The sequence below is a fragment of the Prionailurus viverrinus genome, chromosome B4 (assembly GCF_022837055.1).
Source record: "Prionailurus viverrinus isolate Anna chromosome B4, UM_Priviv_1.0, whole genome shotgun sequence".
NCBI classification, from domain to species: domain Eukaryota; kingdom Metazoa; phylum Chordata; class Mammalia; order Carnivora; family Felidae; genus Prionailurus; species Prionailurus viverrinus.
Window position 1 is genome coordinate 42,981,324 of NC_062567.1, and position 17,521 is coordinate 42,998,844.

Below are 17,521 nucleotides of genomic sequence, written 5' to 3' on the forward strand. Positions count from 1 at the left end.
AGTATGAGCTATGTGTAATAAATGGGGGCAAACTTAGTAAGGCCTGTTTGTTCAGGTTCCTTTTTGTTCCTTTCTCTTCTGAGATAAGGATGCCCCCTTACCTCTGTGTACAGGGAGGGCACTTCTCACATTAGGGTTAACGACCTGCTTCAGGGAAAGGTCAGAGGGTTCTTCCTGCACATGCCATTTCTCGAATTCCTTGAAATACTCACTATGCTAATGTGTCGCATTTTGGGGTATCATGTCCCAGACCCTGTCAACAGTAATTCATCCTTTAATTGACATTTGTAGAAATACTGCAACTGTACACAAAGAATTAAAAATAAGAAAGACTGTACGTATTAACTTAGCAGAAAACTTACCTGGGTAGAGAAAAGTCCAAAACAACTTGCACTGTCCTTCCCACTCTTGAGCCTGCCTTTAAATCAGGCAAAGCAACCTCGGTTCTGTCTTTCCTTTCTTGGACTCCACTGGGAACAGCACAACTTTGTTTTCCAAAGAAAAGAATGGGAGGGGTCAGCAAAGAAGTCAAGGTAAGTTCACTTAAGAGAAAGAGTCTCAGAGAGAAGACTTTACACTAACATTTGTTCCACCTAACCCCCTGACGTCTGAGCTTAACTAATGCCAAATAACAAAGCTTTCCTCTCTTCCTATCAAACCAGCAAACTTAGACCCAAGCAGGGATCTAGTAGCTGTGAGTTCTCACTGGTTTTTCCATTCACTCTCATATTAAATGTTGTAGGGGAGAATAGTAACTTTGTCTACCCTTCTGCTCTTAGCCGAGACCCTTGTAATAAGAAACAGATGAACAAAACAGACAGAAAATAACATGTATTAACTTACATATACATGGGAGATACCCAGGGAAAAGTGAGAAACTCCGCTAGATGGCTTACAATTCAGGCTTAACTACCGTATGAATAGAAAAAGGGGAGGGAAGATGTAGGCCTCTTAGGGAAGAGTAAGTAGGAAGTGATTTTAGGAAAGATGAATGGGTCCTTAGAAGAATAGGTGGGAGGTGTGACAGTCGGGACGAAGTTCGGCTATTTTCCCTAGTCTTCTCTCCAGGGAGAAGAATCATTTTTCCCTGGTTGATCAAGCTCCCAGGGAGGGGATTTATGGTTTATGACAACTGTGTTCCTTTTGGAGGATCGGTCTTTAGATAGACAAGGGGAGCTCGGAGAAAGTCTCTATCTGTATTTGCTGTTTTTAAAGTGCCCACCTGAATCACAGTGGCGTATTTTGAAGGGGTATATTCTGCGGCTCCTTCGGTATCCTCGTATCATATTGGGCTTTGTGTCAGGAAGAGCAATGTTCATTTTTAAAGCTAATTTCGAGAGGGGGGAGGTTCAGAGTCTACAGCAGGCTCCTTCCAGGAGTTTACTGAAAACAAGAGCAGGAAACACAAAATATTTCCCTTATTATCTGTTCCCAATCACAGGTATGGGCAGCACTGAACTATGCTCAAACCTCTCTTCCAAAGTTGTATTTTATTTGAAATACAAACAATAAAAGTGGGTTTTGTTGCCTCTGAAATGCAAGTCACAGCAATGAACAATCAGCTATTTTAATTTCTTGCTGAAAAGAATTGACACTTTTATTTTCCACTGTTTTATTATAAAAATCAACATTTCATTTGTTACAACTCAGCTTATTGTAATAATCAAAAGGGGATTTATACAAGGTATTTTTATACAGTTTACAATTAAAGCACTTATTTTACAAAAAGGGGGAAGTGAATAGTGGACAAGGGCTGACCAAATGTTGGCCACTTAAATATAAATACATCCTTGCAAAGCACCATCGTACCAAAGTCCATGAACAAGAAACACCAGCTGACTTTAAGACAATAACAAAGATTAAAGCTTAAGAAAAAAATTTAAAAACACAAAGGATAAACATCTGAAAGCAGCACCAGATCCTTCACTTGCAAATAAGGCTAGTCCAGCTTAAGCTCTTGGTATCCTCTTCTTTTTACATTTTCCTACTAACCCCAGATACTTAATTCCATGTAAAATTAGATTTATTCACTTTCTTTTCCTTTTAATATTCATATTTATGCATTGATATATATACATATCATACATATATGATATATATATCCCTGGCCTTCTTATATTTGTTAAAAAAAAAATGGACAGTTAAGCATAAGCAAAAAGCACATTGTCTCTACCTCTTTGGTGGAGACTTTTGGGTAAACCCTAGATAATGGTGGAAATGTAAAAGTTTTCGTTAGGTCTATACTCTGAGTACAGGAAATCATTGTTTATAGTTCTATCTGTAAAGTCATGAGGATTGTTTACAGCAATAAACTTAGCAATAGCTTAAGGATGCTTTATGAAAATGAAAAACCAAGTAAAATTACCTGGACTGAAGGAGGGTGAGGATCGTCAGTAAGACCGAAGAATTTACCTCACCTTCTACTCAGGTGCAGGCTTATTAGAGAGATGCAGAATCAAGTCCAACAGAAATATCCTGAGTATATGGATTCACAATGCTCATAATTTAAAAACTATAAATGTAAAATGTTACCTCCTGAAACTGAAAATTTCAAAAGACAAATTTTGAGACTAGTATAAAATGATGCCATCCCAGAAGTCAGAAACCACACATATGCTACCAGTACTTTCTAAAATCATCTGTTATTTCTCTTGGCTCATTTCAGGCTCGGGATAAAGAAAGGAATACCAAATAAAATTAAGTTTGAGTTTAAGAATTCTGAGAACATGTTTTAAACAACACTTGATTATAAACTTATGACTCAGTCCCTGTCTACACTTAGTGTATAGTCTCATTTGTGGATGCCCTAACATTTGTTGGCCAACTGATATTCACATACTCAAATCCACACCCCAAACATACGATGTATGTCATTATACAGACTTAAAGCTTATTAAAAGCATGGCATATCTGGGGTATGAAAAGCCCAAGATTTTTGCTTCTGAATTTTGTTAGATGTGTAATGGTAACCAGTATGAAGCTCTTACGGCATGCAAATCAATGAAGTGGCAAGTTTTCCCTCAGCAAGAGAAAAAACAATTTTAAAAACTACATTTCTAGGAATCAAATCTAGGCACATGACTGACTAGACTAGCACAACTATCACAGAGGAGCCAACCTGCCTACAGTAAGCCTCTCTGGTACCAGAAGTAGTCTCTACTAGGATTACTGGTATAAGGTTACATAAACACACACAGACACATTTAACAGGCTAGGTAGGTAAGCCATAGCTACTAACTCTACTTGAAGTAGTCTTCATTAATAGGCCTTTATGGCAAAACAAAAAGATTCTCCCCCAAATTAATTGCTACCTAACACAGATGGTAGAGATTTTTGTGTATTATCAAAGTGGGAGTTGGCCTTCTACAAATTATTGACTTCAGAGTGTTTTAAAATGATGAACAAATATATAATCCTCAGTCAAGCTAAAATTTTACTGCTCAAAAGCTCTGCCCCCAAATTATTGGCCTATTAGATGAAAATGTACTGTAAAGTCTTCATTTCTAAATATATATCATCCCTTTAGAACAGATATTCTCAAGTGTCAGATACTTCTTGATATATCTCAAAGTACTGTTATATTAAAATTAAGATAGTTAAAATAACTAATGTTCTGCTGGACAGACATCTCACATATGCTGCTATAGAAGAGGGGCAGCAAAGGTCAAAGGCGTAATAATATTTCACGAGAGAAAAATTAATACTGAGAAATTCTATCCCTTAGCTTTTTTTTTTTCTTGTGAATATGCCATTATCTGATTTAAGCAGCAAAACCCCTTGGGCCACTGTTCAGAAGACCAGGGTTCTGCAGGAGCCAAGTTCAAAGTTATAAAAGCGCAGTTATAAAAGACCACCTCAATGAAGGTGAGCCTACTATAGCGCATAAGCACAAAGTATACGATGCCAGAGTTCATTTCTCAGATAATTTTAATCACATCACTAACTAGACATGCTTTAAGACCGGTGCTCAAAATTAAATACTTAAGTATTTAAGGAAAATAATGACATTTTATTCATTTTACCCTCATGGATAGTGAATATAGCAATACATCAAATTCAAAACCTTTATCCACTTTCCCCCTGATTTGTGCTCATGTTTCTTTTTTATCTTCAGTTTTTCCAATTAAACCTCTTGTGTTTAATACTAATCAAGATAGTTTGTTACTTAAGCTTAACTGTCCATGTAGCCCGAAGGCCAATCTTTCCCGATTTTTGACAATTCTCTCATTTAAAGGTACACTCCCCCCCCAATATTAAGAATCCATCTCAACTACCCAAGAAAGAGGACCCTGAGATTAAGCGGAACTGCCTTCAAATAATTTCAAACAAATTGGCACACAAATCAGTATTTTGCAAGAAGAGGCCATTGCCATCGCAGTACAAGCACTTGAACTGAGATATAACAAGGCAATATTCTTCTTAATTCGTTATAGTGCAAGTTTCCACATGGGAAGCCCACCGGATAAAGATGCACATTAAAAAATGTAAACATATAGAATTCTTAAATTCTAATTGATACCCAGTTATTGCTAACCTTTCCATCTTCATTTAAGTGTCAGAGGCCCCCGTGTCACAGAATGCAACTCCAGTGTCCATTCTGTTAGACTGTGAGCACTTTGTTCCACCGACAGGAAGAGTTAATGCAAGACACTGATGGATCACCATTTATTTATATGCACACTCAAGGGCACCTGATTCATAGAAGGTGCCCCTGACAATCTAAGCATTATTCTGAAACCACATTTTTTCTCATTAAAAAGTTTCCTCAGGTATTTTTAATTGCTTATAAAGTTACTTCACCCCTGCCAAAAGTCTGAATCTTTTCTTCCATGGTTTTCTCTTGGGCCCTGAAATCCAGAGAGGCCTCAGCAAGACAGAATTTAAAAAAAAAAAAAAAAAAAAAAAAGAAATCATTCAAATAACTGACTGACCAACATCTGTTAAGGTAAAAATACATTAGTTTAAAAACACATTCAGTTTTAGCAGAGAAGTGCTGGAAAAATGTAAAAAGCAGGAAACTAACTTCTGGCAAGGTGGCAGAGCAGTGCTAGAATCATTCCACACGTCAGCCCTAAGAGCTGAAGACGCAGCAGCCCCAGGACCACGCAGGTCAGGCAGGTGGCAGAAGAGCCTTCCGTTACTCCCCTCCACCCAAGTTCTGACAGCTGAGAAGTCAACGGTTGGCCTTCTCATTTAATCCACATTGTTAAATTTGTTAAATCATCTTAATCCATAACAGGATAAGAGAGAACACACAAAAATATATAAGAGGTGATTATAAGAATAATTTGTGGATAATTTGAAAACAATCTAACATTCACATTGGGTAACAGGAAGATATTAAAGTCACGTCACACATTAGAAGAGGTATGTATGTAGACATCACTCAGAAAAATTGGCCTAAAGAACATGAAAATGTCACAAACAGTTAATAAAGGGAAAACCTAATGATAACAAAAAAATTCTCTTTTTAAATAGATTGTCTCTAACTGGAACATATTTAAATGTTTTACTAGAAAAAAATATATATATAAATGATTTCATATTGTGGCATTATATGCTGAAAGTACTGCAAGGATATATGATTAATTTACAACAAAACATAATGGTTAAATTTGTAATTCTTAAACATTGCCTATATGTGTTGTGAAAAGATATTTTAATGAGCATTAAAACAATCTTGGAAGAGGAGCACTAATATGTCTAACCTTTGATCATTAAGCAAAAACATCAGTCAAACTGAAGAGCTAAGCCTACAGAGGAACAGAGCTAGTAAAAATATTAAAATGAAACCTTAATTTAGAAAATTCCATTTTATCAATCCTCAGATAAAAAAGCTTTGAATAAATCGTGATATCTTGGCAAAATGGCCTACAAAGCTGCTGGGGGAGGAAGCAAGGTAAAAACACCTAGAGAAAAAACGAATTCTTCTGACAGAGGCTGTGGGTTCTAAGGTAGGGACAGAAGACTTGCACACACAAAGAGCCCCACACCATCTGACTGGACAGCTCATCTCCTCCAATGGCAACACCCAGAAGGGATTTTTATAAAGACCTACTTTCCTCACTAAAATAATGGGATTCCTAGAGAAAATAAAGCCCTTTGTCCAAAGTTAGTTTTAATACCTTTTTTTCTTTTTCCTTTTGTGATTTCTTAAACTTATTGGCCCTCAAATGTTAGCTAACATGAAGGCTATTTGGCTACTTCCAAGTATCTATGGTTTGCTGCTCTGAGATGGACTTGAATTTTTCTTCTTCTTCTTCTTCTCTTTCTCTCTCTCTTTTTTTGGTATTAATAAAGCCCAGACATTCCTGGTCAGTGATGCCTTTATTATTCCTGTTTCCTTTGTACTCAGTCACTTCACTGGGTTTAAGGCATGCTTTGTGTATTTAGTTTGCAAAAATAAAACTTTTAGTACAAATTTATTTTTTATACAAATTTTTATGGCACAAGCAGCAAATCTGCTGTTTTAAGAAAATATATAAATATCCTTTTCTTCTGTACAAATATCTCCAGTATTCCCTACCCCATTTATAATTTTTAACTGTACATGGTCTGCCTCATCTTTCTCTAATAGCTCCCTCCCCCCCTCCAGATCTCAACCAAATTTGTATTTACATTTTTGCGTTGGAGGCAGTCAGAGGAGGAGGGCCCCTCCTCAGGAGGAGTCTGTACAGGGGGAGGGTGGTGGTGGGTAGAGGTGATGAGAGTAGCTCCTCTCTGTGTATGGAGAGGGTGGGCAGCTTTCATAGTTCTCTTCTGCTGACAAGTATTGGCTTCGGGGCGTGGGAGGCGGGGGCACAGGCTCTGAGTCATAGTTCAAGTCACTAGTGTAGCCCTTGGCCGTTGCCACTGAGGTCATCCTCCGGCTGGGAGCATAGTCACTGTCACAGACATCTGTGCTGCAGGGTGTGGTAGGGGGTGCAAAGTGCCGGTAGCTATATGGCCTGTAGCTGGTAGGGAGAGAAAATCAAGAAGCAGACACTTAGTTTTATAGAAAAGCAGTTTCTTCTCTATCAGAATACAGAAGTATTAGATGTAAACTTCAGGTTGAAGATCATACACTACTACAATTAAAAAAATTTTCTTGATGTTTCTTTATTTTTGAGAGACAGAGCATGAGCAACAGAGGGGGAGAGAGAGAGAGGGAGACACAGAACTCACAGCAGGCTCCAGGCTCTGTGCTGTCAAGCACAACCCGACGCAGGGCTCAAACCCAAGAACTGTGAGATCATGACCCAAACTGAAGTCAGACGTTTAACCGACTGAGACCTAATTTATTTCTTGTTGTTCTGCCTTTTCAAGTTCAGCAAGTTTGCAGCATGGCTAACTAATAAAAAAGGCATTGAAAAGAGACGAACACACTAGCGAAAGGAAGCGCTCACTTCAAAGTGCTAGCTCTCACTTCTACTTCTATCTGTAACTTCATATAGCATTTACATTTGAAATATAGTAAAGCTGATCTTATTTCATATTTATCCCAATCAAGGTTTCTTTATAGACTCCGTTGCCAAAGTGACAAAAGAGAGGCAAGAGCACGTGCAAAACTGAGGTAACAATCCACTAAACACCCAGTGCTACAGTGTGCCACACGACCCCATCCGGACACAGAAACCATCTGCTAGCACCCAGGGTTGGTCTCAAAACAAATGGCTAAAGGTTACACGACCTGCTGAGCAGGTTCTCAAGCGGTTTTACTACCAATATTGACATGAGGTCACAGCACTTTTTAGGTTTTATGTTTCTGTCCAATCAGGTTTGAGCCTTGATGAACATTCTAGGCTCAACTAAAAGGCCAAACACTTCCATTTTCATGTTAAAAAAAAAAAAAAAAAAGCTAGGAAAAAAGGAAAGAAAATCAACAAAATTCTTTTACATTCCAGTTCAGACAAGAATCTCAACAAATGATGAAAAGTGACTCAGAAGAAAGAAACTGGGCTTAATTTGAGACGTGGGAAATGGTCAAGTAAGAAATGTTTTTGATGCAATTATGTTCATTTTAATGAAACAATGTTTTATTCAATTTAAAGAAATAACTTTTTAAAAATAAAAATTTGGGGTCTTTCATTTTGTTTTTTTCAGTTTTGACGTTTCTGCTTTCTCTTTCGGCTTTTTAGAACAAACTAGTGGCAAGGAAAGCAATTTACAATAAAACACAAAAATATCAGCTCAGAATCAGGCCTTAATCTTATGCATATAAACTGAAATGGGAATTCTGAGTAAGATACTATCAACAGTTTCACTTGATTTCTACCTATCTGTGCGGTTTTATCAGGGCAATTTGACTGGAAGTCTAGGAAACACTTATCTAGAAGATAATAGGCACTTGAGGGACACTGATAAACACAGCACTAGGTTTACACAGAGTATCAAGCCGCTGACTTTCTGCTGGCCTTTGAAACAAGATGGAAAGAGTAAGGTAAACACTAGTCCTTCTCCTGCTTAACATGCTCTACAGACACAGATCAACACAAGGGGAAAATGTCCCCATTTTGTCTTACAAATAGATTTCATTTATTTTAGTGAGTTGTGATTTATTCCAGGCAACTTTATGAAGAATTCTTCATTCCAGATGGTGTAATACTGAAGCAAGGGCTGAACTTAAGCTTCTCCCAACTTCTCTCAAATTCTGTGCTCTTTGCACCCCTGCAATTTTACAGCTCTCACAACTCTTTGAACTCCAGTCCTATGCCAATATTCCATTCCTAGGCCACCAAACAAAGCTAACCTGAGCAGTAGCCCATTTTGTAATCAGTTATTTTGGTGGGTAACTTTTCCTTACAATACTGCCAAAGCAGTATTGGGAGCTGACTCTACTTCATTATTATAAAGTCAACACTTGTGACTCTGTCTAAAAAAATGTGTAATGCCTCAAAAGGAAAGGATGTGCGGTAGGGACAACATCAGCATTATCAAGATAAGATGCCTAATCTCTCTCAGTGACCATCATCTATTTATGTAGGGCTACATCAAACCCACTACTTCTTTCTCCTAATAAATACTTCCACTTATCTTACCTGTAGGACCTATGAGTGGAAGGACTATTTGAAGAATAACCAAATTCCATAGTGTAATGTGATCGCTCTGTGGCTGGGGATGGCGGAGGGTTCAAAATCTAAATGGAACAATAATTAAATTATTACAATAATAATAATGCCAGATAAAGACCATTAGACTTTCTTTACACTCTCTTCCTTCATCTGTTTGTATTCCTTTCCCTTACACAGTTAGCACAATCTTTCTTTCAAAGAACTGACCTCAAATAGTGCTTCAGGAGTGGGGCTCTCTACTCCTTAAGATACAATTTCATCATGGCTAAACAGTGCAAGGTAATAAGCAGAAAATCTATAATCTGTAAGTCACTGGTTTAAGTTCAGCACAATAGGGTTCTGATTTTTTTTAATTATAAACGTTTAGAGAAAAATCACTGACGGAGGAGAAATAGCAGGCATGCTTCCTTTTTTGGCAGGTTACAGAATGAAGGTCATCCTAAGTCTCTCAGGAGATACTATTTAGTAGTTCTACTTTTTTTTTTTATTTTTTATTTTTTTCAACGTTTATTTATTTTTGGGACAGAGAGAGACAGAGCATGAACGGGGGAGGGGCAGAGAGAGAGGGAGACACAGAATCGGAAACAGGCTCCAGGCTCTGAGCCATCAGCCCAGAGCCTGACGCGGGGCTCGAACTCACAGACCGCGAGATCGTGACCTGGCTGAAGTCGGACGCTTAACCGACTGCGCCACCCAGGTGCCCCAGTAGTTCTACTTTTACCCAAAATATGAAATTACTGTCTAGTGCCTTCAAATATGCTGGTTAATACACAGTAAACTTAAAGACTTTAAAAGTGCTTGCATGGTGGTGGCAAATCTTTCCTAGGAGCCTTATATGCCTAAATAGTATACTAAAAAACTTTCTAAGTTACCATCACTAAGCACCCACATTTAAAGAAGTTAAAAGTCTACGATCCTATTTATCTTAGCATTCAAAGTGAAACAAAGGAAAACAGACTGCTTACTGCAGGGAAGTAAGTGCCTTTGGTGCTTGAAGAACTACTTGATGATGCTCCTGTGACATGAGCTCGGTCATAAGGGGGTCCACTGCTTCCCCCCATGATACTGAGGGAGCTGATCATTGATTTACCTCGAGACATTCCTAAAATGAAGGAGGATAAATACTGAAGATGATTAAGATCTATACAAATTATTTTTATGTATAAAATATTTTTATTTAATACTAGGATTACAAATACCAATAGCCAAATAGTTTGATTTTAAAACAATTTGTGCTCTCGTTTCGTAACAATAATTGAAAATGCTTAATGCAGAAGGGAAACGAATGTTCTCTAGAAGTGAACACTTCCACTGAGAGCTGGCCTAGAACAAGGCCAAGAATAGCTCCCATCCCTTCCCCCCAAGGATAGAAGCAGCACTCTTCAAAATAAGAAGTTTTCAACTTTAGAGGATTTGCAGAAGAAAAGGCCTATGGAGAGTGGAGGCTGTAAAGCAGGGTAGATTAAACAAGAGATGTGCTCAAAAGGAAACTAAATCCACTTTTAAGGGCATGAATACAAAGTACGGGAGATTTTTCATCTTTTTCATCTAATGTATGCAAATGTTGTTGGAATCACAACCACCAATGCCAGAATTCTATTTTTTCTCAAGTGACTTCCCATATTCCACTAACTGAAAATAGGTATAGCAAAATAAGGAATCATTATCATTAACAGTTTCAAAATCCTGTTTACTTAGAATTACACCCAGAATAAGTTCTTATTTTCTGACAGCTTTTGCCAGGTAACTCCTTCTCCATATTCATTAAAATAATGGGGGGGGGGGTGGGGGCTTCTTTTCACTATGGGCACCAGAAAGCACTAAAAGAAAGCTGTACTTTGCTAGAGCAATATCGTCTACTCAAGTACCCAGAATTTCTGGCTACTTGGCTATGCCAAAACAAACCTGTTGTCAACCCAGCTATTTCCAAATCTTTGTGTGCTGAAAAGGAATCCTAATCTATTTTTTTGCACCTTCAATTCCTGTCCTCAGTGGTCCTGAGGTCTCCTAATAGTGCACCTAAAGGACTTGTGGTTTATGACGCTTTACCAAATGTCTAGCTTTCACTTTCAGTAGAGTACATCCAGAAATGCAGTATATGTAGTGCATGCACTAAATGCAATCAGTGTATATAAATGTGTATGTATTTGCTTTATATTTTTTGGACAATTTCTACTAAGATCTAAGATCTTCTGTATAAAGAGTGCTAAAAGTAAAATAAAATATTTATTCTTATAATTTTTTAAACCCAAAGGAGTCTAGTTTGAAACAGACTCTAGGCAGTATCTTGCTTCTATAAAGGAAACTTGGCAATGTTGCCAGGACCCAAGACTTGATTCTCAATGGATCAGTCTTAGCTCACCTGGAAGAGATCCTGACAAAGAACTTGGGTGTGGCACATAACCAAGGGGCACAGAAGCTGGTCCATGAACTACATAGTCATTAGTCATGGTTTCCCCATCTCCCTTCATACGTGGACACAACATTCTCTGGCAGATGAAGTATATGGTTCCAGACACAAAAATGGTGACAATTACTCCAATAACTGAACCAACTGTATTGGTGGCCTGTGGAGCTGGTTCCTCAGTTGGATCTAAAATGAGAATGCAGTACAGTTATATAATGGAGAAACAACTGCAGACTCAAAATAGTTATTATGAATACATGTACACCATGCCCTATGGGTATATAAATACCATTAGAAATCAAAATGAACTATCCTTAAGCGAAGATAGAAATAAAACGATACACTGAGAAGTATATCTGCAAACTGATAACAAAGATGTAAGTGAATTATACTTAATCATTAAGCTTTAATACAGAGACAGTTAAAATTTATCCTACTTTATTATTTTTTTAATGTTTATTTATTTTTGACAGAGAGAGAGAGAGAGAGAGAGAGCAAGCATGAGCGGGGGAGGGGCAGAGAGAGAGGGAGACACGGAATCGGAAGCAGGCTATAGGTTCTGAGCTGACAGCACAGAGCCCGATGTGGGGCTCAAACTCACAGACCGCGAGATCATGACCTGAGCCGAAGTCAGACGCTCAACTGACTGAGCCACCCAGGCGCCCCATCCTACCTTATTTTTTTAAATTATTTATTTATTTAAGTAATCTCTACACCCAACATGGGGCTCGAACTCCCGACCCCGAGATCAAGAGTCGCATGCTCCTCCAACTGAGCCAGCCAGGCGCCTCATCCTACTTCATTTTGTATATCATAAAATAACAGGGTTATTTTGAAATTTCAGAGAAAATTTTAGGGCCAAAAGGGATGTACCTAGAAAAGTCATCAAATGTTTTAACTGGAATAACAAAGAAGCCAACTCTGCACCAGCAAGGCATGAGCTCTGAGCCTGATTTTAGGTTTGAAAAGTGACATACAGGCCTGGTGAAGGGAGATGAGAAGCTAAAGATGAACATTAGCTCTCAGGCCCAATATGCTGGTACCTTCAGGGTAAGTCTAGTTGCCTGAGGGCAAGAAACATAAGGTGTCTGGTACCTGAGTGCGTGAGGACTTAGAAAGGTGAGAGCATGAGAGAACCAGAGGAAGACCCTGCCCGTGGCATTCACCTTCATCAAATCCCTGAGCTAGCTGAGGCTTTAGAAGCAGGTGGCATCAATATTACAGGTAGAGGGAAACAGCAAAAGGCCTCATCAGATTTAGAGTATTACTCTTCTATTTAGAAGGAAATTCTTTCCATTCCGAATAGTCCGACTGTATCTCGCAACTGCAGATCTTTTAAAAAACCTTCCTTCTGCTTCATCTTACCTTAAATCTCCCACCCACAGAGTTAAATTCAGCCCCTAATAGATTAAATAAAAGAAATGAAAGAAAATGGTATCAGTAAATCACAAAATATGCAGGGGCTGTCAGTTACATATTTTGTCTGTGGACTCTGGGGTACAGATCCTCCCCAGTTCTTGTGAGCAGCCATCTATCGTATTCCCTTCCAGTGCCTTGGCATTGCTTTCTAAGGCCAAGTGTCAAGACAGAATAGTTTATATTCACTATCTCCAATGCTTAGTCTCTGGGTCACATCCTAACTCACTGAAATCAGGCTCCTATCCTCATCGCCACAGTGAAACTAGTCTGGCAAAGGTCAGAGTTCTCCTATTTGCCATTTTCACTAACTCTTCATCTTACTGACCTCTCTAAACATTCAATACTGCTGGCTCTATGTTTTCTTCTCAAAAATGTCTAAACAGTATCCTTCCAAGATACCACGCTCTTAATTTTACTGTCTCTGATTCTTCTTTTTTCTGTTTCCTTTTGTTGGCTTCCTTCTCTTCTGTTGCCTCTTAGGTGCAGGTGCTTGCCAGACTTCCTTCTATCTTCTACTATTTTCCTCTTCTACGTAACTCTCCCTGAGAGACTTCATCTACTGCTTCAGCTTTAATTATCTTTAACAGTAGAGGCCAAATCTCTCTCCTGAGCTACAGACCCATACAATCGACAACTTCCTGAATAGCTTCAATGGGATAAGCTCATCAGCAACTTTGAAGAGACCTGTCTATACTGCAGTCGTCTTCACCAATATCTGACATGTTTCCTAGATTCCAGGGGTAAAGCAGATCATAAATAAATGATGGCACCTGTGGCAAATCAAAAGCATTTAAATTAAACTTAAATTTTAAAAATTAATAAAAAAAACCTGTATCAGGCAAACATTACATCTGAGCCAAGATATGGAATGGTCCTTCAGTTTTCAGTCCCTGCTACATATTCTAGTTAACGACTCCAGCCACTCGGTGAGATACCTATGAGTTAACCTAAACTTATCAACTACATCCAAGTGGTTACAAAACGCTTTTTACTCTATTTCTGAGATAGCTCTGAACTCTATCCCTTCCTTTCCACCACCACTGCTCCTCTTGATTTAGATAATCATCTTCTGCCTAAACTACAATCGCCTAAGAATTTTTAAATTATAGGCTCCAAGTAATTAGATGGTGAAAAAAATTTAGTGGGTTACAACAAGCATTTTAAAACAGAAACCTTCAGAATGCATTCTACATAATATAGGTAGATACTATCGCATGACTCATTTACGTGTGCACCCCCTTCTTTGTACTCCTCTTGAGGTGATCCAAAAAGTGTGAAAGCAACCAATGTGTCATTTAGCTGCCTCTAATCTTATATTGGCAATGCATCTGCTTTTACAGCTTTCACAATTACATAGCCATGCCGGTCCTTCACTTAAGTTTGTCAATGGCTGTTATTCTGGATGCTGTCTGGGCTTTTTAGAAGAAAAGCAGAGTCTTCTATGATCTCACCCTTAACGTATGTTCTTTTGCTGATATCCCTCCTCAAGACATAGCCTACATTTTGGCATCCCATTCACACGTAGTTTCCCAGAGGTGCCTGTTTCACTGTTTTTGAATAGCATATTCTCTCTGCTTGGAATGCAATCTCTCCACTTATCTGTACAATTAACTCTATTCACTGATCAATACCCAATTTTAAGCACCATTTTTCTAAGATGTCTTCCTTGATGAACCCTGTTTTTATTCCTGAAGATCTGACCACTCGCTCTGTTGTGCTACCACTCGTACAGATCTCTACAACAGCATGTTTAGTATCATTTACCACACTCCTTTATCAACAGTATCTACTATGAGCCAAGCTATATATTTTATATACATTAAGTTATTTAATTTTCTCACAACCACCAGGCTAAATATTATCTTCATTTTAAAGATAAAGAAACTAAAGTTTGACAATAAATAATTTGCTGGTAAGAGGTGGAGCCAGAATTCAAATCCATCTCTACTTGGCTTTAAAATAGCTATTTTTATGGCGCCTGGGTGGCTCAGTCAGTTAAGCGTCTATTGGTTTTAGCTCAGGTCATGATCTCACGGTTTCATGAGTTCGAGCCCCACGTTGGGCTCTACGCTGGCAGTGCAGAGTCTGCTTGGGAGTCTCTCTCTCACCATTGTTCTCTGCCTCTCCCCCACTCACGCTATCTCTCTCTCAAAATAAGTAAACTAAAAAATAATAATAAAATAAAATCACTATTCTTACTACAACCTCAACCATAAGAGACTCTGAGAGAGGGAGAGAGAGAATCCCAAGCAGGCTCTGTGTTGCCAGTACAGAGCCTGACGTGGGGCTTGAACTCATGAAACTGTGAGATCATGACCTGAGCCACCCAGGCAACCTAGGAGTAAAGAGATTTTAAATGAATTTTATCTAAATTTCATTAAACCAGTTTGACAGGGTAGACCTGATTTATGCTGAATTCCACTCAGAACTAAGTTTATCAATTTGGGATATATTTTATGTCAGGGCATGGTCAATAGTTATGAACCCTGAAGAAACTATGGGTTATGTACCCTAGAGTCTTTAGGCTTAAGGGTATAAGATGGCCTAAGTATCTTCAGGCTACATTTTAAGGAAGCTATTAAAGTCACTGAGAAACTGGTAGAAATATGTCTAGAAAAAAATGAGAGATGATAAACATCAGAAATGATGTTCAGAAACTCTCAAGCTTATGCCACCAACTGATTTCTACATATCTAAATCATTTGAGAATTTCCTAACTCTAGTTGTGGCAAAATAATACTTATTCTTCTCTGATGCTTTCCTAAATGTTTCTGTGAAGAGTTTTGTGCATAAGAAAACCACTGTCTTTAAGGAATTATTACAAGCAAAACATAAAAGATCTTGGTACAAATAACTAGCTTAACATTAATGCTTATTTCTTAATAAGGAAATTCTAAGTGAAACACATCTTTAAAGAAAAAAAGTATTTTAAAAAGTCTCCCAGAAGCGTAATATGTAAGATTTTAGTCCTACTTACAACAATCCAGTTCATCTGATTTGTCACTGCAATCCACATTATGATCACATTTCTTATGTTTTCCAATGCACTGACCGTTGGAACAGCGGAATTGATCAATTAAACAAAGCACTGGGAAAAAAATGCAAACAATTTTCTTATTTTCATTATCATGTAAAGTGAAACTCTGCCAAGAGACAAAAAGTACTTTCTGGGTACAAATGAAAAACAAATTAGACTTTAAAATATAACTTAAAAATTATTCTCTAGAGATTTCCATTGGTAGAGAGAAAAAAGTGGAAAAAGAAATCCAGCAGGAAATTTCCTATTTTGCTCTACTCTGTAAAGAATTAAAGAATTCTATCTATGTGCATTTCTAGATACTAAAAAAGTTCTAGAGAATTTATTTGCTCATTTTTTACCATGTTAAAGGTTAGTAGTGCAAAGAGGAAAATGTGAAATTATTTTACATTGTAATAAATTAATCCACTACTTCAGAACTCACTGGAAACAAGGACTACTTACCACTGAGCCAAAGCAATACTCTGAATTTCAAACAACTGAACATTAATGGGAAAAAAAGACTACACAGCCAGGCCCTAGGAAGTCTGGATACCTTCACAGTTCTTCTCATCTGACTTATCCTGGCAGTTTGCATCTCCGTTGCATCGGAGGGCACCATCGATACACTGCCCACTGGCACACTGGAACTGGGACTCCGAGCATACAGGGCAATTGAGCTCATCACTGTGGTCTTCACATTCAGTAAACCCATCACACCGCCAAGCCACAGGGATACAGTCAATTTCTCCGGTGAAACAAGTAAACTGCTGAGGAGAACATGTTGGGGGTTCTTCAAATGACCAAGGGGGAGGGGAGTGACAAAAACACAATAGTCACACAAAGGTACAAGCACACCTAGTGAAGCTCATTTAATATTAACATGCGCAAAACACTTTTTAATAAATAAAGTTTGTAAACTATCCCTACTAATCAGAGAAGAAGTATAATTTTTACACTACCGCATTTAGATTCACTAACTTGCAAAACTATAAGGCAGAAGTTTTCTCAAATATTATAATTCAAGTAGGATTATTTGCAATCCATTATAATCTGACACATAATTTAGGAATAATCACTATAGTCACCAACCTCTAAATATTTTAAAGTTAGGGAAAGCACTTTGAGTTGTAAACTCAACCCAAAATGGAACACCATTTTAATTTTAATTTAAAAGAACTGACAAATAAACTACAGTTATTTACACTTGGGTATTTGGCAGGAAGTTTTTTAAAAATGAACCAGTGAGCCTGTTACTTCAAGGAAAATAATGGCAAAATCATAACACTGTACTTTTGAAGCATATTGTAACAATGGAGCTTTCAACCAGAAATTATAATTTTGGACAATCTGTATCTAACATGGTAAGTTTGACAGATTCCCAGTACTTAAAAGTTTTTTCTTTTTTCTTTTTTAATGTTTATTTTTGTGAGAGAGAGAAAAAGAAGAGAGAGGAGAGCGTGGGGGAGGGGCAGAGAGAGAGGGAGACAGAGGATCCAAAGCAGGCTCCACACTGACAGCAGAGTGCCCGACGTGGGGCTCAAATCCACAAACTGTGAAATCATGACTTGAGCTGAAGTCAGACACTTAGCTGACTGAGCCACCCAGGTGTCCCTAAAGTTTTTTCTA

At 38.0% G+C, this 17,521-nt stretch overlaps 1 protein-coding gene across 1 annotated transcript in view; it reads right to left on the reverse strand.

Moving 5' to 3' along the window:
• Positions 1 to 1,595: 1,595 nt before the first annotated feature.
• Positions 1,596 to 17,521, reverse strand: part of LRP6 (LDL receptor related protein 6) — a 179,005-nt gene continuing 163,079 nt past the window's right edge. The window contains exons 18-23 of the mRNA XM_047865362.1: positions 16,449 to 16,685; positions 15,854 to 15,964; positions 11,413 to 11,643; positions 10,016 to 10,152; positions 9,018 to 9,115; positions 1,596 to 6,953 (exon numbers count right to left, since the gene is read on the reverse strand). Of these exons, the coding sequence (XP_047721318.1) occupies positions 6,659 to 6,953; positions 9,018 to 9,115; positions 10,016 to 10,152; positions 11,413 to 11,643; positions 15,854 to 15,964; positions 16,449 to 16,685 (1,109 nt within the window). The 3' untranslated portion in view covers positions 1,596 to 6,658. The remainder of the gene's footprint in view (positions 6,954 to 9,017; positions 9,116 to 10,015; positions 10,153 to 11,412; positions 11,644 to 15,853; positions 15,965 to 16,448; positions 16,686 to 17,521) is intronic.